The sequence below is a fragment of the Octodon degus genome, unplaced genomic scaffold (assembly GCF_000260255.1).
Source record: "Octodon degus isolate 3935 unplaced genomic scaffold, OctDeg1.0 scaffold00084, whole genome shotgun sequence".
Lineage (NCBI taxonomy): Eukaryota > Metazoa > Chordata > Mammalia > Rodentia > Octodontidae > Octodon > Octodon degus.
Window position 1 is genome coordinate 9686173 of NW_004524660.1, and position 22299 is coordinate 9708471.

The 22299-nt window shown below is 45.5% G+C and overlaps 1 protein-coding gene across 1 annotated transcript in view; it reads left to right on the plus strand.

Moving 5' to 3' along the window:
• Olfm3 (olfactomedin 3) overlaps positions 1-22299 on the plus strand; it is a 204872-nt gene that overhangs the window by 155411 nt on the left and 27162 nt on the right. Inside the window, exons 2-3 of the mRNA XM_023721743.1 lie at positions 13446-13592; positions 19277-19432. Coding sequence (XP_023577511.1) covers positions 13446-13592; positions 19277-19432 — 303 coding nt within the window. The remainder of the gene's footprint in view (positions 1-13445; positions 13593-19276; positions 19433-22299) is intronic.

A 22299-nucleotide genomic window follows, 5' to 3' on the forward strand; every position in this document is an offset into this window, starting at 1 on the left:
GAACCCGGGATTGAACTCAGCTCCTTTGTGCTTTTTGTGCTTGCCAGGCAAGTGCTTACTATACTGAGCCATCTCCCCAGCCCCGAGTTATATTAATTATTATCATTCACCACGCCAGAGAACTAACACACAGTTGTGGTTTTCCTAGTTATTGATCCACTCAGTGTGGGATTCTGTGTGGAAATAAGTGTACAGCCCGGTTGCGTTTTCTGTGAGAACATCAGACTTAGAAATATATTCACCACTTACTGAAAAGAGAGGCTGTTTGTCATTGTTCTTTGTTAAAAAGAGCATGTAAGTAATAAGTCTAGAGGTCAACTAGAATGAAAGTCTCGTTAAAACCTTTGGCATCTCTGTAAGTCCATGCTTTTCACTCGGCCATCGAGATCATGCGGCCTAAAACATGTAACACCTGTCTGAACTGCACGTGTGAGTGCATTGTCACCCTCTGAGTGCAGGCGGGAAGCTCCCCTTGGGTGTGCGACAGAGAATGTCACACTGGGCGCGAGACAAGCTCCCTACAGTTACTCCTCTGCCTGTACTTCTTATCCTGATGGACGACCTGCACCCAGTCCCAGAGCTGGGAAGACCCACCTCAGGGACCCTCCTCTCTTGGGTTTCCCATGTGCGCATCTCTCAGGCCTGCCGACTCTCCCACGGACCTCAAGGCAAGCCCTGCCCCAGAGCTCCAGGCCCCACCATCTCCTACCTGGGCTATGAACATGCACCTCTGCCACATGCTGGTTTCCCCACAGCCTCCACCCATGTATTCTGCTCCACAGCAATGCTTACGTACATAGCTGGCAGCACGCACTTAATGAGCTCACTGCTTCCCATGAAGCCTCTGCAGGTAGTCCAAATGCCCCTGGAGGCCCTGGCCTCCCTCACCACCACGTCTCCAGCTGGAGCTCTGCCCCCTCTTCCTTTCCCACTCACACTGTGCTGTGGAAACTCGGCAGCTCCCGGGTTTCTTGCTCTGAACTCAGGCTGCTGCTTCTCTACAGAAAAACCTCTTCCCTTTGCCAATTGAACTTGTGAATGGAAACCACTTAATGGAGATTATGAGAGTATTGAAAACTATTTAGCTCTTTGCAAATTGTTGTTAATTTTAAAAAATTGTTGTTAATTTATTTCCCACAACTAATAGTCATTATGGTTTGAGCTGTTCTAGTTCAGTGTGTGCCATTTGAACCATTCTAAAACCCAGCATAGCTTTGTGTTGTCCACGAGCTTCTCTGAATCACACTTGAGCCATTTTTCTCCCTCCGTTCTTTTGGACAGTCATTTGCATTTCTGCAAAATTGAAAGACCCATTCCATTTGTGTTGCTCTTCCTTATTTCTTCCTTTCTTTTTAATTTACCCTGTTTTGCCCTGACATTCAGTTCTATCTTCCTCTAAAGATGCCATTATTTTGCTGATTAATAGTTCATTAGTAAATATAATTACTATCTGTTACATTGCTTCTTAAATTATCCAGTAATTGCATGTATATTAATTTTCAATTTTGGAAATTAAGCTTTTGAAAATATACCCCTGTCCTTTATTAAAGTCAGGCAGAATTCCAGGTGTACTTTTCAAGCATTTGGGTTTGTAAATCATTTTGCAGTTTATTAGCAGGCTGTTGTCGTACTAAGTGATGCAAACTTTCTGAGTCTTGCCCATGTTCAGCGCTCTGTTACTCAGTAATCAATGATTGTGTTTTTACTCGTATCATATGAATTTTGAAGATCACAAGAAATAGCATTTGCTCTTCTGGGTACCATGACTAAAAATAAAGGCCAAGGGGCCAGGGAGATAGCTCAGTGGACTAAGTCCTTTCCTGGCAAGCACAAGGCCCTGAGTTTGATCCCTAGTACCACCAAAAACTAAAAATGAAAATGAATAAAGACCAAGAGCAATCATTTGGATGCACTTCTCAGTGAAACAGAAAAACAAAAGGCAAAGGTAGCCTGGATTTCGAATAGCTTCAAGAGTGCTTTGCAGAGTCATTAGTATCCATTCCAGTTTAAAGCTGCTTTTGAAAGGAAAGTAAATGGATGGACTACAAATGTACAACTTGTTCAGTTTTACTAGACTTTGCCTTAATTTTCCTATCTAGATAGTTAAGAAAGATATAGATCTTTGGCAAAAAAATTCCAGATACAAATAATTTCATAATTCTCCTAAGGAATCAGAGCAATGATTTTTAATTTTTTTGTAACTAAATCCTTTCATTAAGCCATATTTTCCTTCAGGTCTTCTCTCCACATTTTTATTTTAAAATGCTTATATTCAGCCTGCGAGATAGCTCCGTGGTCTAACACTCCTGCTTAGGCAAGCTTAGGCAAGCGCACAGACCCAACTTAAATATCCAGCACCACGTGCATGCCAGCCTCGTCCCCAGAGCAGGCTGAGCTGGCCACTAAAAAGAAAACAAAGAATAAAATGCATATGTTGTTTAAGGAAATTGCCTCTGACTTATTTCATTTGGCACCTGAGATTGATTGATTGATTGATTGATTGATTTTATTTTTTTTGTTTTGGTATTTTTAGGGACGGGCCTACAGAGTGTTCAAGGTCTTACTACTAGATTGGACTCGTAGTGATCCTCCTGTTTACAGCCTCCCAAGAGCTGGGATTACAGGCGCTCATCACCACGCCCAGTCTCAGTTGCCATCTCAGCATGCTCAGGGAATGGGGCTGGCACAGCAGGTCTGGGAATCGAAACTTCAGCCCCTGCACCTGCTTGCAGGTGCTTTAATCTGCTGAGCAATTTGGCTGAGCCTGGGACCTGAGATTTGGATGTGGGTAATTTCTAGTATTTTTACAAAAAAAAAAAAAAAAAAGTGTAACAAACTTAGCCATAAGCCTTGGGTTACACTGCCCTATTTGCCTGTAGAGTTCTAATGAAAAGAGACTTGAGTCTGAGAGCTGGGGGCAGCCTCAGAGTCCAAGCAGCACGTATTGTGAGAAGTGACTAGGACCCAGGACGAGGGTGCTGGCTACTCACACAGCTAGCTGGATGAGCCCCTCTGGTTCCTGGGTCCCGAGTCCTGTGCACCTTTCACAAAACCACTAGTTCTCTCAAGACACAGATTTCTATTATCTGCCCGGCATTCCTCACAAAGTGAAAACAGTATTTGGTACCTACAAAGCAAAGCACACGTCCTCAAAGCACACCTGGAAACATGAATTTTCTGTAAGCTTCTCTCCAAGGCAGTCTTCCTCGTGTGTTCAGCTAAAAAGCTTAAAGGTAAGATTTGCCGCAGCCAGTAGCTATTCACCATTGACTGCAGCTTTAAGGCAGGGATGCTAAGTTTAAATTACTTTTAAAAAAAAAATAATCTTAGTCTCGGTATCTGATTGCCTTGGAAATCACTTGCAGCCTTCACTTTCGGGCTCTTCCTAAAAGCACTCCGTCCTCGCCCAGAAAATCTGTACATATTAAGTTTGGTTTCTGGATGTGCACTTTGGCAGGTCTCCATGTGAAAGCATCCTTTTTCTATGAAAGATAAAGAGCTGCTGACTCTACTTAGACAAACCCCAGAGGGGACGGCTGTGCTGAAGGTGACTGACCAAGCAGCCGGCAGGCGAGCCTCACCCACCCCTGCCCTCCGGCTTCTGGCCTCCTGCTGACCAACCAAGCCCTGCTGAGGCATCTTGTTGGATGATCCAGCAGCGTCGTAAAGGGGAAGGCAAGGGAGTCAGGGTGCTTCCCTCGAGGGAGGGAGGGTCCGGCGGGCTTCCCGGGGAGCAGAGCCTGCCCTTGATCTTGCTTTCTGCCTGGCCACGGTGCCTCCTGCTGCCAGCCTGGCTCGGGGTCGGGATCAGCCGCCTGCAAGCTCACTAGAGCGCAGCGATGAGCCTTCCGCTGCTGAAGCTCGGCGCTGTGCTTAGCGCCGCGGCGGTGCTCTCCCACTGGATGGCCCAGACACTCCCGTCCTTGGTAGGACTGAACAACGCCACCAGGCTGCGGACGCCAGACGCCTTAGTAAGTGATTCCCGAGGCTTTGGCTGTCTTGTAGGCTGTAGTGTGTGAGCTGCAAAAGCAGACTTTGCTTCTCTACTTGGAGGCTAACTTCAAAGACCTGATGTCCCAGTGGCAATCTTAGTCGTGGGTATTTGTTTATGAACACTTTAAAGTTACACACAAAAGAAATGAGAAATGTGATTTTAAAACAAAGAGTAATTATAAAAGGAGCTTCATAAAATGGAAGAGTTTTAATTTATATTTTACTATAATTTGAGATTTGGACAGAGTTTTAAAGAACTATGCTTTGCTTTTATTATTGTCCTTCTTGTAATGTCTAAAATCCCTATAACCATCCTGCAGAATGAGCTATAGAGCGTGTTTTATGTAATCTGGTTCTCTTACAGCAAGCTCTTTCTTGGACCTTGATGCCTGGGACATACTCAATGCGCAAAATGGCATCTTTTAAGCCTAAGTGGGGAAAAACTCAGCACCTTAAGAACCGCCAAAATGATCGGCGAGAGAAGTACCAAGTGTGAACAATAGAAACTTTTCCTGGACAAAGACATCTTCCTACATTGCTTGTTATTTTGTAAGACACGTCCTCTCACGGCCTCCCTTCTGTGGCTTTCATTAGCTGGAACCGCGGCCCTCAAGTCTTCCTCTTGTTTCAGTGAGGAGCTTTCTGATAGTGCAGAATGAGGCTTAGTTAGCAATACTCTGGCAGATTTTTAACAAAAAGAAAAAGTTTAATTCTTTATGTAAATAGTTAAATAACAGGAATATTCCCTGATATCAAATAAAGGACACAAAACAAGTTGTTTTGTTTTTACTTTCATGTAGATTACTATAGTAGACAATAAAAAGTGAAAGAAGAGAAACAGCCTACCATTTTTAAGAGGTGTTTGCTGTGCTAATAATAATTAATCTATCAATCAATTTGTAATTAATTAAATGAACAATTAGTGACACACTTCTGCAGCATGGCCCTGTGCTTAGGACCCCAGCAGAGCACGCGCTGACCTACAAGTTCACCTTCCTTGGACTACTTCTGCTCCTCCATCACTGAAGAGATTCGTTCTCTTCAGAGCCTCAAAAGGTGGGCTGAGAGCAGTGACATAAAAAGACTTATGGTGACAACACAAGCACGATGTGTCACCAGTGTACAACTGCTTACCCCTTCCTGAGCCGAGTTTTTTGTGTCAAAGTATCTGTTTACAATGACATACTTCTTGAATTCAATTTCAGAAAATATGATTCTAAACTAAGAAAGTACTGAATAATTTATATTTTGAATACCGTACCTTAATTCTGTTTTGTGTGCATAGGTATTGGCTTAGGTATTTTGTATTGATGACTGAGGAAAATCAGATTTCCAAACTTATAAGTGACTTTTTGGTTTAGTTGTCCTGTAGGCGAGCAGGTAGTTCGTTCTCTGCTTTCCACCTGACAGTTTATTGACTGAAAACTGCAACGCGTTGTTATGTGTGTGTTTACTCTGACCGTTGGTTCTGACTTCAGGTGTCTCCTGTTGGCAAGCAAATGAAGCCTGACGATTTCAGGAAAGTTTTCACTACGGTTATGGGGAGTAGAACCAGAACTGCTGTTCCCGGGGATGGAAAAGGCAGGCTGCAAAAGCTTGCTTTTGTAGGCTTTGTCGAAGACTAATGTCTGTCCCCTAATTACTCAAGGCTGCTGCTCAGACCTTAGAGTTCCCATGGTGAAAGATGAATGACTCTATTTCTAAATTAATAGCATAAAATATTGATGCTGGAAAAGTGAGAGGGATTTCAGAAGCCATCTGGACTGATTATTTTCACACTGCCTTCAGCAGCAGAGCCTTATGGGATTTTTGTTGTTGTTGCTATTGTTAACAAATTAAGTATTAGTTAGAATATGTAGAATAAACACTTTTTCAATGAAACAATATGAAAATCAGTAAAGAAAACAGATCCTAGACAAGTAATAGCAGGAGGAGGCGTCTAGGGGCCCTCGACCACTCGCGTCCGGCTCGCACACACATCTCCCTGCTCCGCCAGCCAGGGAGGCTCTTTGGAGCTCTCCCGGGCTTAGCTGGGGACATCAGTGCTCCGAGCCGCCGCCTCCTTCTGCCCGGCGTAGGCTGCCGTGACACGTGCGAGTGACCCAGGGCACGTCGGAGCCCCGTGGGCCCGGGTCAGAAGGCTCGGGCCAGCTCTCGCGCGGCCTCCCTGCCCTCCTCGCCCTCCCGGCCTCTGCATCCTGCCGCGTGCACTCTGCACTCAGCGAGTGTGGCATGCGCCCGGGCTCCCCGGGCTCCCCGGGCTCCCCGACACACAGAGCCCTAGTCCTTCAAAATATCTTTCTCGGGGGACGGGGGGAGATAGCTCGGCTGGCTAAGCGCCTGCTTGGCAAACTCAAGGACCTGGATTCGATCCCTGGTACCACATGGCTTGCTGTTTCGGAGCCGGCCACTGAGACCAGGCGTGGTGGCGTGTGCCTGTAATGCTGGCGCAGAAGGAGGCTGAGACAGGAGGGTCACTGTGAGCCCGAGCTGTGGGGCAAGACTCTGTACCAGATAGATAGATAAATAAATAAATAAAGCCAACTACAAAACTGCCAAAGTTTTTTGCATTTTTAAGAAGAAAAGAGCATTCGCTGTGTGTTTAATTTAGAAAAGGCGGCAAAGCCGTGAAGGACGCTCTCGGGCCAGGGTCCCCTCCCGCCTTCCACACGAGTCTGCCCAGAGCTTTGCTGCGGCCACCCCCTGAAAGGCAGGCGGTATTCTTCCCAAGGTGGAGAGAGTCCAGACTCGGCTAGGGCGCAGCAGCCGGCGGCTCCTCCCCTGGATGTCCCACCCCGTGCTCGCGTGTTACACACTGAAGGAGGTGAGCCCACCACTGTGCACACGAAACAGGGCTTTGCAACGTCCCGTGGTTGTTCCCAGCATGTGTAGCAATAGGAATGTAATATTTATTTAAAATGAAAACTTCAAATTACCTGGCAAAAAATGACATATAGGGCATGAATCAGTTAATAGCATTTGTTTATGACAATGTTCTTTGAAATAGGCAGTGTGTATTGATTTTCTGAAAGAAGCTTTAAAATTTCCAATATGTATTTTATCAGTAAATAGTTAAATACAACTCTATTAGGAAATAAACTTCCTCTTGTATTTCTTTGAATATGGGAACACTCCTTCCTTCCTTCTTCTTGTTCTACCATTTTCTTTCCTGCTGAACTGGTGTCTGAGGAGAGGAAGCTTTGCTCTCAGAAGGCCCCAGCCCCCTCCTCCCCCTCTCTCGATGCAGAGCGACTTCCCCTGGAGGCTGAGCTGCTGAGAAATCCTCCTACTGAGGACTCCACACCAGGAAGAACCTGGAAAAGAACAACTTAAAAAACAGAGGCTGATTTAGCAGCCAGCAGCTGCTCTCAGGAGTCGGCCTACCGCTGTGGAGGCAGAGGCTGGAAGGGACCTCTGGGCAGAAGCAATTTGTCTTGCTACACTTTCAAACATCTAGCTAGCGTCTCCTCATAAATACCTACTTTGATGAGTTAGTCAATTTAAGGTTCTGTAAAATGCATTGAATACACTGAAACAAACAGTCAGTATTCTGAGTCTTTTACCCTTAAATAACCACGATTTTGGCAGTGAAGGAAGACATCCAACTTCACTGTCCTCCCAGGCCCCCAAATCCTCCCACACCCTCAAACCTTTAGGTAAAGTCCATTTTGTAAGAGGGAAAATTAAGGAGCAGGGTTGGATGGGAGAGTGGGTTGGCGTTTCCTGAGAGCAACAGAACGTGGTAATGGCCTCTTTAGAGAAGTGTCACCTAATGGGTGAAAGAGTCCATTTATTCTTGTTTAAGGGAACATAACAAAAGTCGGGCCAGCAAGGAACGCTGCACAGACAGAAGTTCAGACCATGCCGCTCTCCTCAGCAGAACAGGCGGCCAGTGAAGTGACGCAGTCCTGCCAGGCAGAACCAAATGTAAACACAACGGACAGAAACTTTGCTGAGCAGAGAGGCACAGGACTAAGTATGTCTTCTCAGGCTCTTCCAACTCCGGGTCACTCAGATTTCCACAGACTGTGAGCAGATGTAACCGTCCTCTATTTGACAACATCTGGTTATTTTTGTTGTTTCTATTTATAGTTGGTTTTTGTTGTTATTGTTGTTAAAACCTAGAGATCTCCTTGAGTGAAGACTGTTTCCCAGCCCCAAGAGTTCATACAGACAGCAGCACGCCAACCGCCAGGCAGCACAGGCTGTGTTGGCGCGTCCCCCAGAGCTCCTGGCTCTGACAGCCACTCTCTGCCTCCTGTCCTCGCATTTCTTTTCTCTCCACGACTGAAGCCATTAGGGTGCTAAATCCTATTTCACTCTCTGAGACCAAACGTACTCACAAATGGAAAGTGTCCGCGGGCTTTTTATCACTCAGGTTTCTGCGTTCTACATGAAACAGACTTCAGCGGGTGCTTTCTTTCCCCTTTGTCTCTCTCCTTGTAGACCACCTTTAGTAGATTGGTTCCTTATTTCTTTTGCTTTGGTCTGCACCTGCGTAGAACATACAGAGACAGCAAAAACCATGAATCTAACAACATAGACCCCGGTGATTTTTCTTCTGCTCATAAGATCAGCCTTTTCTCCCTTGCCTACTCCCAGTGCCAGGCCCTGAAGAAGTGCTGCAGGCATTTCACAGAAGTGCTGGGTGCACTGCGTCTTGCTGAGCCCTTCCTCCAACTGTCCCCTGGGTGACACTCGGTGATGCCCAGCACTTGCAGGACATGCTGCTCCTGTCCAGGACTGTCTCCTCACACATGGCTCTCGGTGAAGGAGTATAGGCGACAGCCTGCATTTATCTGCAGAGGCTGGACCTAAAGAGCTCTAGACTGCAAGTTAGAGAAGGCTGATGCACCTCATACACAACACTGACTAACTGAATAGTGTGGCCCAATTGTCTTTCCCAACATGCAGCACCCGAATGATTAGGAAAAACCCTCACAAGTTCACTTCACCTTCGCAAAACGTAACTTTGCAATTATAAGCAAAGAACTGAGAGTTGAAATGAAATTGGTAAATTATTGTTTGAATGTTCTTGCTAAGAGTTCTCTTAAGTATTTCATGAGTTTTGTAATATTAAAAATGTCTAAGTAGTTCATTTAGTTCGTTTAATTAGTACAAAAGATTCAAAGCAAACTTCTTCAGTCATCTCTGTAGTTTCTAATGCTTCTGTTGGCAATACACTTGCCAGATGCACACACCAGATCCAAACGCCGGGCCTCACAGCGGTTTGGAAAATGCCTTTAGGTTACATTGCCATCCACTGATGAGAGGGGGATGGTTAGTGAGCGGCACAGTGGCTAAGCTTGGAGCTCCGAAATCAGGCCGCACAAGTGCAAATGCCCACTTCTGGAGACTTTTCTCTGCGAGATCTGTAAAACTCATGGCACTTCTTTCCGTACCAGGAAAATGGTTAGGATCGTCCACCAGGTCACTGTGATATTCAAAGGCTGAAAAAAAGCACACCAACTACAGTGTGCAAAGAGCTCCATAAATGAAGTGTTCTTAATATGGGTTTTATTGACACCTGAATAATTGCTCTTAAAAGTTCAGGTTAGGGTATGCACGGGCATTTGCAGGGGCATTTAAAAAAAATCCCTTCTAAATATGTTTCTTCCAACTGATGCCATAGTTTTGTGTCTGGTTCTTTCCAGGACCGGCTCGGATGCCCTAAAGTACTTGAAGCACTTGAGGTGCTCCCTGTGCTGATCACCGAGGGCCTGGCAAAGTGCAGAGCCTGCCAGGCGCTCCCCTTATGGAATGGGGCTTTGCTGCTTTTGATTTGCCTTTTCTGTTGCCAAAAGGGTGGCTTTTTATAGTTTACGTCATTCTAACTGCAACAAAGAAGGCCATGACTCCTGGCATGATCCTCCAGGAAGACAGTGGTGAGTACAAAGGAACCTGCAGCCTCACTGCTATTAAGCAGATACTGCAAGGAGACTATAAAATGAGCATCAGACGTTGTTCACCTTCCTGCTTCTTGTTCCAGAGAGGGGCTGACCCCCAACTTTGTAACAAGCTCCCCACTCTTCATCCAAGAACTCAGCAAGCACCCATCAACATTAATGCTGCCAAGTTTGATAATTGGTGTTTGCACTGCCGTTAAAATAGTTTAATATTATAATTGGGTGATCTCCGCTCTTTTGTCCAAATGCTAAATTTATTCTGATGCAAAGCCTTAACTTTATGACATACTTGAGATTTGTGTCCAGTGTGAGAAACCAGCAGGCCCACATCCAGACACATTAATCCCACACTGTTAAGTATTTTAAACATTGAATTATGCTGTTGGAACTGTACTGCCAGCCTATTTCTGTCCTCACTCTATAGATAATCTCTACTGAGATTTGCTGACAAGAGGAGACCCAAATGATTTATCTTATGCTTCCACAGAAATAAAAGTAATTCCAAAGACAGTCCCCCTTTAACAACTGAGTTCCATTCAAGTGATGAGGTATTTCAATTAATGGGTCACTAAATGATAAACTGGATATAGTACACACCCCACAATATTTAGAAAACAATTGTAAAGGAACTCCAAGTTGATTACTTTCTTTTTACTTGAATAGCTCTTCCATGCACTCATGTAATGTATAGAACATTAAACTATAGTACTATACAGTAAAAGCAGCAAAATTACTGTATAAACGAGGTACAAAAGACACTGAGCCTCTATAAACAAGAACTTTACCACAAAAGTCAGGTTCTGAGTCAAAGCAATGAATCCTAAGTCTGAATAGCTAGTAGAACAGGCTGTTAAACAAGGAATGTGTTCACAAAAGAAATGGGTCACCTACGTAAGCCCTCAGGGCTGTCTTTCTTTCTTTCTTTCTTTCTTTCTTTCTTTCTTTCTTTCTTTCTTTCTTTCTTCTCCTCCTCCTCCTCCTCCTCTTCCTCTTCCTCTTCCTCCTCCTCCTCCTCCTCCTCCTCCTCCTCCTCCTCCTCCTTCTTCTTCTTTGTACTTTAGGGAAGGGTCTATAGGGTGTTCAGGGTCTCACTACTAGATCGGACTTGCAGTGATCTGCCTATTTACAGCCTCCCAAGAGCTGGGATTGCAGGTGTGCACCACCACGACCCATCTCAATCACCATCTCAGTGTGCACTGGGGACAGGGTCGGCATGGCAGGCCCGGGGATCTAACCCCTGGCCCCTGCACCTCCCAGCAGGCACTGTAATGCACTGAGCTATTCAACCTTCCCTAGGGCTGTTTTTCTAATATCTATATGACTAATGTACTGAAATCAATCGTACGAACAGTGAGAATCATATCAACATAGACATTCCAAAGGAATTAAAAGAGAGACCAGAGACACACCGTCCAAAGCTACGTGAGGCACAGCACAGTAGCCGTAGTTCAAGCCCTGCATGCCAGGCCAGCCCTGCTCGCCTGGTATGCTGAGACTGCAGCTGAGCCTGGCCTGTAATCCCAGCACTTGGGAGGCTGAAACAGGAGGATCACTATGAGTCTGATCAATGCAGTGAGACCCTGCAGACCCTGTAAACTTTGTCCTAAATACAGAAAATAAATAAATAAAGTAGCAGTAAAGATGGTAATTGTAGGTTCTTGGGAGACTGAGGCAGAAGGATCACAAGTTCAAGCCCATCCTGGGCAACATAGTAAAATCCTGTCTCAAAAGGTTTTAAAAAAGAAGAATTTTCTGTGTCTGCAGCTCAGTGATAGAGCTATCACATAGCAGAGCTTCAGTCATTTGTAACACACACACACACACACACACACACACACACACAGAGATATTGAGAAAGTATGTTAGAATGATTTTCATGTTATATGTTGAAATGATAGCATTTTAGGTAAATTGAGCTAAAGTGTCTATTTAAACTATTTTCAGTGGTTTCTTTTCATTTTTAAAATACAGTAACTAGGAAATTTTGAACTATACATGTGTCTCCCTACTTCTGTGCCACAGCGCTGAGACTGGGGAACCCCTTGGTCTCTTGCCCGGCAGCCCCACGTAGGACCTGCACCTCCGGGAGGCTCACTGTCTCCTCTCCTGTGAAGTGGGACTAGCAATACTAGTTTTGACTGCTCTGAAGTGACAGCAAGCTCTCCTCGGGGCAGAGCCTGCCCTGAGCGAGGTGGGCTCTGTCAGCCATGGCCACCCCCAGGGAGACGCTGTCCTGAGCCCGGAGCCACCAGCCCTCCGCAGTTGGTGGAGTGCGTGCCTATGACACACACCTAGTCATTCTCAGTAACTGTAGGTTTTTTTTTAATAAAATGAACTTCTCACAGAAAATTAAGAGCAGCTAGAGAAATGAAACTTTAAGGTGTAGTAATGCAGACACTTCTAATTTACACAATTTCAAGTATAATCACAATAAAATTCTTCTATGCCCATATAAAGAAATTAAGTTCCCTCTGTGTACATTATTTGAAAAGTTATTGAAGTTCTTAAAAAATAATTAGACAAAATATAGGGATAATTGTTTTTGCACTTGATGGCAAACACTTAACAGGTAGCTAATAGGTAGGAAATAAGCATCTTTTTAATAGCTAGGAATAAACTAGTTACTAAAATAAGACACATGCAATGCAAGTAACAGTACGAGGCAATACACATTAAGAATAATTCTACAATACTTCAGAACAGGTAGGCCGAATCGATAGAAGGTGCATCCAGGAGTCATTCCAAGCAGCAGAGCAGGATGTGCAATGGCACACGCGTGTGACTTGGTGTGGCACGACTGCGTGGCTCGCACGGCTCAGGCTGGTGTGTGAAGGCTGCTGGTGCACAGCAGGTGAAGAAGTAGGTAGCCGTGCATAGCCGTGAAGAAGTCCCGGGCCCCGGTGGAGCCAGAACGCCGCCAGGACTGAGAGAGGTGCGGTGCACGTGCGCAGACAGTCTTGGGAGATCAGGCTAGCAGACTCGGCCAAGATAACTGTCCTCAACTTCTGAAAGTCTGTGTCTTTTGAAAACATTGTTGATGTGTTTTATGCTACATAATTTGGTAGTAGTCTTTCCTGCTTCTGAAATAATTGGGCCATCATTTCAAAGGAAACTTCTTGAGGCAGGGGTTTGTTTCTGAGTATCACACCGGAATAATAATCAGCAAAGGATATACTAATAATTGTCACTTACTGTTGGGGACAAGCTACCAAATCTAATGCAGAAGATTAATCACGTGTGATTAGATGGTCATTAGGTGACTCTGAGGTTGCATCTCGTGTGGAATTGTGAGAACACACACGAAGAAGCAGCGTGAGATAAGCAGTTAGTGACATGGAGGTAGAAGAAGCCAAAAACCTGCTTTTGGAGAAGGTCTGACTGCATGTAGCTCCCCTGCCTTGTGAACTCTTCAATATTCAGAGTTTAAAGAATGAAAGCACAAACTCTAGCCGTCCAAAGAGATGCTTTGCCTGGGCTCTGACGCACCCGCACTCTCCTTGTTCTGTAACGACTGTCTGTGTTTGTGTTTGCTCTTGGTCTCCTCAGACTCAGATCAGCCCCAAGGAGGGGTGGCAAGTGTACAGCTCGGCGCAGGACCCTGACGGGAGATGCATCTGCACGGTGGTAGCTCCGGAACAAAACCTGTGCTCCAGGGATGCCAAGAGCAGGCAGCTGCGTCAGCTGCTGGAAAAGGTAGGAGTCTGAGTCCCTTATGTGTACCTTATGAAATACTTTAGAAATCTACCACCGTTCTCTGACGTGAAAATATGGCAAAGGAGTAATGGTGAAGAGGAGGCTTCTGATTTTGGTCCCACTTTTTTTTTTTGGCAGAACCAGGGATTGAACTCAGGCCCTTGTGCTTGCCAGGGAAGTGCTTATTCCACTGAGCTGTCTCCCTGGTCCCCTCACTTTTCACTTAACATTTTTCTACTGCTCATCAGAGGTATCTCAAGCTTCCTGCTACTTTGTTTTATTTCTGCAACTTTTTAGTTTTCTTAACTTTCTCTCTGGAGATGGCTATTACATTATTGCAAGTACGAAGCAAATGCTCCTATTTCCATGCCAAAAGCCAGCCTCCACGCTCAAGACCACAGTAGGCTCTTGGAGGCAAAACATTTGGAGCCCACTAGCAGTCTCACAAGAAGGCGAAGAACAGCGCAGCGTGCAAGCTCTCCCCACACGTCATGCTCTAAGTCATGCTTTTGAACGTTAAGCTCCTCAATTTCACTCGATAGCATTCTCCATAATTTACTTAAGTCAGATCCATAGCAATCAAATGCAGAATGCCCTTGATTTATCCTCTTTCACAGATAAAAGTCAGCTCAGGGAAGGTTATTTATGCATTGTTAGGGGAAAAGCCCAGTGAGTGGCTCTTCAGTTATCCGCAAGCAGACCTCACTGTGCTGGGCTCTGAATACAGTAGGCTGCCGCCCTGGTCAGAGCACCGCAAGGGGACGGTGCGCTTGGATTTTAAATATCTTCTTATCAGGGCAGTATGGTCAGTTAGGTAGTAGGTGTTTAAACACCAGCATGCTGAACATTGCCTGCTTTGTCACATCATTTCTGTGGACTCCATACATTTATGGAATTTTTATCATAATTTTAGGAGGCTAGAAAAATGAAAGAATCTAATCTGTTAATATACACAAGCAAGTATTCCCTTTGTCAAACCAAGTAACTTTCTTCCACATGCCATGTAGTGAAAATAAGTTTTTTCTGTATATAAAACTTGGAAACCTATTGATATTCTAAGAACTTAAAAGGAACCAATTTCATGTTTGTAGGCAAAGCCGAGTTTAATCTCCTTCCCTTTCTTTGGAGATAATGTTACTTACTGGCTTTCCTCTTCCACCTCCTTTTATGGGCAGATCAGTTCTCCCTGCTTTCTCAGTAGATGTCCTAGTACAATGACACAGGTCATTTTCTTTGAAACTAAAGACTCTAGCTAACGTATTTCTTTACTGTGAGAAATGATGACAAATAAATTCCCATTATTTCAGGTGCAGTTTTCCAATTTTGGTTTTCTTTTTTAATGAAAATTTCAATTATATAGTTTATTTTGTTTGGTTACCAGAGGAATTAAGTTAAAAAAAGACTTAAATTCAATTTTAGTTTACTGTGAAACTGTATTTTGTCTCAGATTATTGACATTGTGTACCAAATATCTTTCTGCAGTTTATTTGTTGGTTGATGGTGCTAGGAATTGATCCTGGATACACAGCTACACACTCATCCCAGTTTTCTTCTTCTTCCTCCTCTTCTTCCACTTCCTCTTCTTCTTCCCCTTCTCCTTCTCCTTCTTCATTTCTTCTTTCTGTTTGATTTTGAGACAAGCTCCGGCTAATTTGGGCAGCTTGGTCTTAAGCACACTGCCCTCCTGCCTCAACCTCCTGAGTAGCGGGGATTACAGAGGTGCTCAGCCTGACCCAGAGGCAGGCCCCAGAGACATGTGGCTTTCCTAAATCAGCTACGCTGGGAAACACTTGCATAGCTTTTCTTGTATGTCACTGGTTCAGGCTAGCACTGCATGCGCAATAACATTGAATGAAGATTCAAACGTTTCTTTAAAAATCGGGGAAAATTCTTAAAACTGAAAATTAGAGAGTAAAAGATTCCTCTACAGTTCCAGAATGAAGTGTGCACCAGAGATGTGATAGAATTAGGAATTAGCAAAGGACGAGTAAGAAAGAGAGACCATGAGTTAAGGTGAAAGCCTTCACGACCACGGCCACACTGTCTAACAGGTAGTGGGTCTGAATATTTTAAAGAAGTCCCAGAAGAGTCAGCCTCTAAAAATGTATCGGAGCTGATGATGAACCTTAAGTAAAATTCATTAGGGTTATGTGTTCGCCACGAGATGCTTTTAGGCCAACGGAGAGCTAGTGAACTCACAGTGGCCTGACGTAGGTACCCTGGTTTGCTGCACTGGCCCCAAAGCCATGTTTACAATGAGCGCTGCTGACAGCGTGGGCTATTTCCTGCATGACATGGACTGGCCCTTCAGCCGCCCATGCCTCACTGGCCAACAGGATTGATATAGTCAACAAAAGTAATTATTGTTTAAAAGCATTAATAATATTTCCCGTTAATATGTTGAATAGTTTTCCATTGTTACATCTTGATGATTCCATTTAATTCTTATTTAGGATGTAGTTACTGTTCTAAGTCCACATGACAGCAGACTGCGAGTTTTTGAGGTTAAAAGCTTTCCAGTTTCATGAAAGCAGCAAGTAGTGGAGCTGTGTCAGATCAGCCTTACATTTTTCAAAACCATCCAGAATTTATTTAAGTGATGCACTATCATTTTTAGCAAAAGTGTAGATTAATGAATATCAGAAAAATGCAATTGGTTTCTTACGCTGAAGCTGCAATTGCTCACCTAAAGCTGTCTGTAGGCTTTGTCGTTTCTCTATAAAGTGGAAGATGTTTTGCATTTTTCAGGCACATATTTCCTAACTGTAATTTTTGGAGTTAGACCCTGACAACATCTTCACCAATAATATAAATGTAAAATACCCTGTTTGTGACAATTCCCTTCAAGCATTTCTAAAATGTAGTTTTTTTAAAAAAAAATATAAGGAGTCCACAAGAATTATCAGCGAAGGGACAGTGAGTTTGCCTAGGTCTTTGCGGGAAGGGATCAACCATAGAGGCCAGTGTAGAAAGCTGAATTGTAGCAAAACTTCAGAGACAGACAGAAAGGAGAAACAAAGCAAGCCAAGCTCCTTCCTGCAAGTAGAGGATCAAAGCTCCAGGCCCCGTATCATCAGTAACGTGGTCCTCAGCAGTCTCAGTAACCAAACAGAAGCTAATCCTAAGTCTAACCAATTGGAAGAGCTAAAGGCCACCCAGAGGCAAGTCCTGTGCAGTTAGACAGCTCTGTCTTGACCCCTCATCTCAAGTGAATGTCGAATAATTATGTAAGTCATGCAATATGCACACCATGATTAGCTCTCAGTGAAATTTCCTACATGCAAATTAAGTTGAAAACGAACTTGATAGTTGAGTCCAAATGCACTTGATAGGAAAAAAAAGAAGGAGGCTGTTTTAACTCTGTTCAGAACACCTTTCCATGCCCATCACATCAAAATGCACACCCTCCGCCTAGGTGAGCACAGTTCTCAGGAGGCTGCCAGTCTTGGGGGCGATGGCTGCCTCCAGGCACAGATCCTTAGTTAGGCAGTTCATCAGTTGTTTTAATGTAATCTTCCTTTTTAATGCTTAATCATAAACAGAGGTAGAAAATGATTTTGAGTCTACTGCCTTTGTTCACAACGACATTGCCACAATTTCAGTGTTGCCTCCATAATTTTTGCTGCAGTAAACATTTTTTAAAAAGAAATTTTCTGAGTGTATGAATAATACATTAAGCATTTGTTCCTCAGGTTCTGCCATAGTCCAAGCAGTGAATGGAAGGGCCGCTCTTCCTAAAATATTATGGTTCCACTTACTCACTATTACTATCGGAATGCAGGCAAATTTTACCCAATAGATATTTAGTGAGCATGTATTCCATGTTTGCTTGTGCGTAATGTCCTGGTAGTAAGACACTAGTACTAGTCAGCTTCTGGCCTCCTGGGACCACAGAAACATGAGCACCTTCCCGTCTGAGCCTCGGTATGCACAGCACCAGCGGTGTCAGCGTCTTCAGCATGCCCTACAGAGACGGACGGTGGTCACAGGAGGCCGGACTGCAGGTCAAGAGGGCAGAAGAAGGAGATCAAACGGATCTCACGCGTCTGATGGGAAGAGTGGGACGGCGAGGCTCGCCGCGCGGGCAGGACCCACTGCCTCCTCTGAGCAGGCTGCTTCGGGTGATGTGGCACCTAGAACTCTGTCGCTGGCTGCCTTACTGGGCGGTGTGACTTTGCCCTTTGACAAAAATCTGCCTCTGAAAAGATCAGCCAATTTTAGTTTGCATTTTTCAATGAAAATTACTTTTTGCTGATTACATAAATTATGCAGTCACAACAAAATAAATGAAGTAACTTGCAAATCTACGAAGCAAAGGGCAACTTAAAGCTTCACCGCCAGTTCTGAAGCAGTATTTTTACCTATTAATATACATGAAAATATGAGAACTTTTGTTATAAGTACTAAAATAGATAAATCTGTGAAATGGATTAAGATATATGCTCTGCATATCTACATATACCTGAAATCTTTCTCTATAATATCTCATATATGGTATTTTAACCATTCTGCATGTAGCTTCACTTTTTTGTTCCATATATATTCCACTTGTTCAAAGTTCTGTATATATTTGATTTAAGAAAGTGAAAAGAATCAAGTTACGTAAGTGCCTGCGCTCGCTTTTCCCGGGCCCGAGCGAGGCCAGGCGCCACGTGGAGATCTGGCGAAGACGCGCGTCCGGCTCAGGCCCGGGGGCGTCGCTCCGGCTGCCTTTCCGCCCGGCTCCGAGGTGCGGCCACAGCTGCTCTTCCGAAGACCACGCGATGAGCACCCAGCACACGCAGGCCGCGCCCGCCCCTTAGGGCGCGGTCTCTTCGTATTCTATCCTTCAGTTCGTGTAACGTCCCCGTTAGACGTTTTCCCTTTGCTTTCAAGCTTTTCCTGATGCAAACATTGGGGTAGCTTTCTTGCGTTTCTGCACGGTCACCTGTTTCCACTTTACCTAGCCGAGGGCTCCCCGAGGCCGGATGGCACCGTCCGCCTCGCCTACGCTGGCTGGCTGTCCCCCGGGCATTTGCAGCGGCCGCTTTCTGGGCTCCTCAGCCAGGAGGCTACCCAGTTTAGGGGGTGCTGCCGCCGGTGTACCGGTCACCCTGGGGGTCACTTAAACCTGCCGTGGAATCCGTGCCTGGATCGGTCGCGTCCTGGGCGTGGAGCCGCCGCTCCGCCTCAGCCCTGCTGCTCAACCTTGATGCTTAAGACATAGAGTTAGTTCTAAAGGAAACAACTCTTCTGAGGTTTCACTTTGGGAAGTTGTAAGTCTACAAAGCCCTGCAAGGAAAATCGTATTTGTACGATGTTTATTTTAGTGTACTACGTTCCTGTGCATACGCGGTCATTCCCAGGCTGGGAGGTCCGTCTCGCAGCGTCCTGGCGTGGCTGGCAGGTCCTGGTGGAGGACGGTCCTCCGAGAACGCGACGCGCAGGGTGCACCTGCAGCCGGATCTGCGCACCCTGCGTCGTGCGGGGAGCACCTGCAGCGGGCTCTGCGCACCCGGCGTCGTGCGGGGCGCACCTGCAGCGGGCTCTGCGCACCCGCGTCGTGTGGGGCGCACCTGCAGCGGGCTCTGTGCACCTGCGTCGTGTGGGGCGCACCTGCAGCGGGCTCTGTGCACCCGGCGTCGTGCGGGGCGCACCTGCAGCGGGCTCTGCGCACCCGAGTAACGCACGCTTTCCTTTCACAGGTTCAGAACATGTCCCAGTCCATCGAGGTCCTGAATTTGAGAACTCAGAGAGACTTCCAGTATGTTCTGAAAATGGAAACCCAAATGAAAGGCCTGAAAGCCAAGTTTCGGCAGATCGAAGACGACCGGAAGACGCTCCTGACCAAGCACTTCCAGGTAGGCGCGGGTGCGGGCCGGCCCTCCGGAGGAGCGGGGGCTGCAGGCCGCGGGGTGCAGGCGGGAGCCGGGCCGGACAGGACGGCCGCGCTGGGGGTCGCGCTGGCGGCTGCAGATGGCCTGGTCCTCGCGGAGCTGGCGAGCTGCGGGCAGCGCTGCGAGCGCTGCTGTGTCCAAGACAAGCGGACCGCCGAGGAGAGTTTGCAGTTACATCACTGAGGTTCTTCTGGTACGTGTGCGCCTTGCGAGTGTGAGGAGGAATGCAGCAGCTGTAGATTGCTGAGAGGCAGGGAGGCCATTAAGAAGGGCGGCGTTAAAGAAGGTTGTTTCAGAATTTCATGCAAATACAGTCTTCTGTTACGTTTTAGTGGTGTACTGGAAATATCTAGGAACACTGAAAACGGGACAACGTGTTTAAAGCATACTGTATGAACTTTTATTAACCGTGCGTGACTGGATCATTAATTTTAAAATGTGTCTGACAATGTCGTTTGAGTCTCTATTAAAAAATAAACAACCTGAGGGCAGGCCAAGTAGTTCAGCAGATTAAAGGGCCTGCAAGGCCGCGCGGGTGCCATTCCCAGGCCTTCGGTGCAGGCCCTGCCCCCGGGCATGCTGAGACAGTAGTTGTGACTGGGTGTGGTGGCGCGGGCCTATAATCCCAGAGCTTGAAGGGTGTAAACAGGCGGATTACTGCGAGTCTGAGCTAGTAGTGAGACTCTGAACGCCCTATAGACCTTTCCCTAAAATACAGTAAATAAATAATAAAATAAATAAGTAATCGGGCTTACAAAAGCATAGCACATCCCTTATAAAACAGCTTGGGGTTGTTACACAAGAGTCCATTTTTCCTGCGAATTAGGGGGTAAAGCCCATCACCAATTCTGGGAGAGCGACCTAATTTATGTAGATGGCCAAGACAAAAGTACCCTCTGGACACGCTGGGGGTGGTGTGAAGCCAGCCAGCCTGGGACATGCCACGGGGGTCCCTGCGCGGCCCACTTTTAGGGGTCGTGGTTTCCAGTTTCCCTCTGTGTTCTTGGAGACCTGAACAGAGAAGCGAAGGTGGCGGAGAGGTGCCACCAACTCTGAAAGTTTTATCACGTCATAGCTGCAGGAAAGCAGGGCAAGAACACTGACAAAAAAGAGGCTGAAGTGATAAATTGTTAGCTGAAAGGATGGTGAGCAAAACCAGCAAGTTAAGAAATTAAGACAATTTAGAGCAAGACCTAGAAAATACAGTAAGTTTATGTGTGATAGGAAATGGCAGCAGGAACTGCATGAATAGAGAATTTCTGAGAAAAGGTCAATAAGAATGTGAGACTAGGGGACTCATTTTAATCAGAACGATCGAGCACGCGCACTGGTCAGGGTGCGGCTGGGTGGCGTGCTAAGTGTTAGACACATAGCGCAGAATCATCCATGAGAGGTAACAAATATTACTTCAGAGTATAGACGGAAGACGATTAATTTCTTTTAGAGATGATCTGAGGAAGAGTTATAAGATTTGGTGATACTCAAGAGACAAGTTTAGACAGGAGCCATCCACTGTCCACCAAATACTAAATCACAAAGGGATCAAAGAAACCCAAAAGCATTCAGTATCAGTTTTCAACTCCTGGACTTAAGCAGAGATGGTAGAGCCATGATGTGAACCAGAGTTAAGGTCATCGACAGGAGAAAATGGCAAGGTGCCACTCCAGCTGCAGGCAGCATGCCCTAGAGGAGGGAGAGGAGCGCAGGCTAGTGGGCGCAGATCCGCAGGCCACGAGAGTTCTGGGAAGTACGAGCTACCCTTAGGGCGCTGACTGGTTGGGCGAATCCCAGACACACGGTGAGGCATGCATGCCTGTAGAAACTGCTGGGATGAAACAGGACAAGACACGGAAAGAAACAACGCTGAATTAAATTCAGAGAAAACATTTTCCTAATGTGTAAATTACCTTGCAAAAAAAATCATCAGGCAACTTTTGACCCAATTACTTGGGTTTTCCTCTTTCGAGTTACCCAAATATATGCTGAAGCTGTCCATTAAGCTCCCAGTAACAGGACTGGTATAGCAGTAACTGTTCTTCTGAACAATTGCATGTGTCTGAGGCACAACGCTGAACACATCAAATGCATAAATTAATTTCACCCCCCACAACAACCTCCAAGGCAAGCATGATTTTTATCATCATAACATAAACTGATGCACAAAGAAGCTGAATATCTTGCCAGCGCCGTGGGTCTAACATGGCTCTGAAAGAAGACTGACACCCCCCAAGTGCAGCCTGAGATGTACAGCAATTCCTACTAATGCCTCAGTGCCTCTACAGGTACACGTCAGCTTGCTGAGTTAAAAAGTCACGATAATAATTGGATGTAATTATACACTGTCTTGTGTATTTGTTTACTGAGGGTGCCCTATGAATGAGATTGTACCCCAGCTGCTGAACTTCCATATTTTAAAAAAAGAAATGGAGCACCCCAAAGAGAAGCTAAATTTTGAAAAATATTTTTAAAATATATTCTTCTGGTGCACAATTTTGACCTTATTCAACATGCTAAGTAGACTCTGCCTTGCGCAGCCTTTCCAATGGGAAACTTAGGCTTGCTTTCGTGCTTGGAACTGTCATTTGTGTGTGGGAAGACTGTTGTCTGGTCAGGTACTGTGGCTTTTTCTGTAAGAGCAAGACATTCTCCTGTTTTCTGGTGTCTTTTCAGTTTTAAAATAGACTACCCAAAATCTAATCCTCAATTTTTGCAAAGATAAAGAAAATACGTGTGTGTGTGTGTGTGTGTGTGTGTGTGTGTGTGTGTTTCAGGAGGATAAGAACCACTAACAAAATTTTGACACTGAATTCCTCTCTTCAAAAATGCCCAAA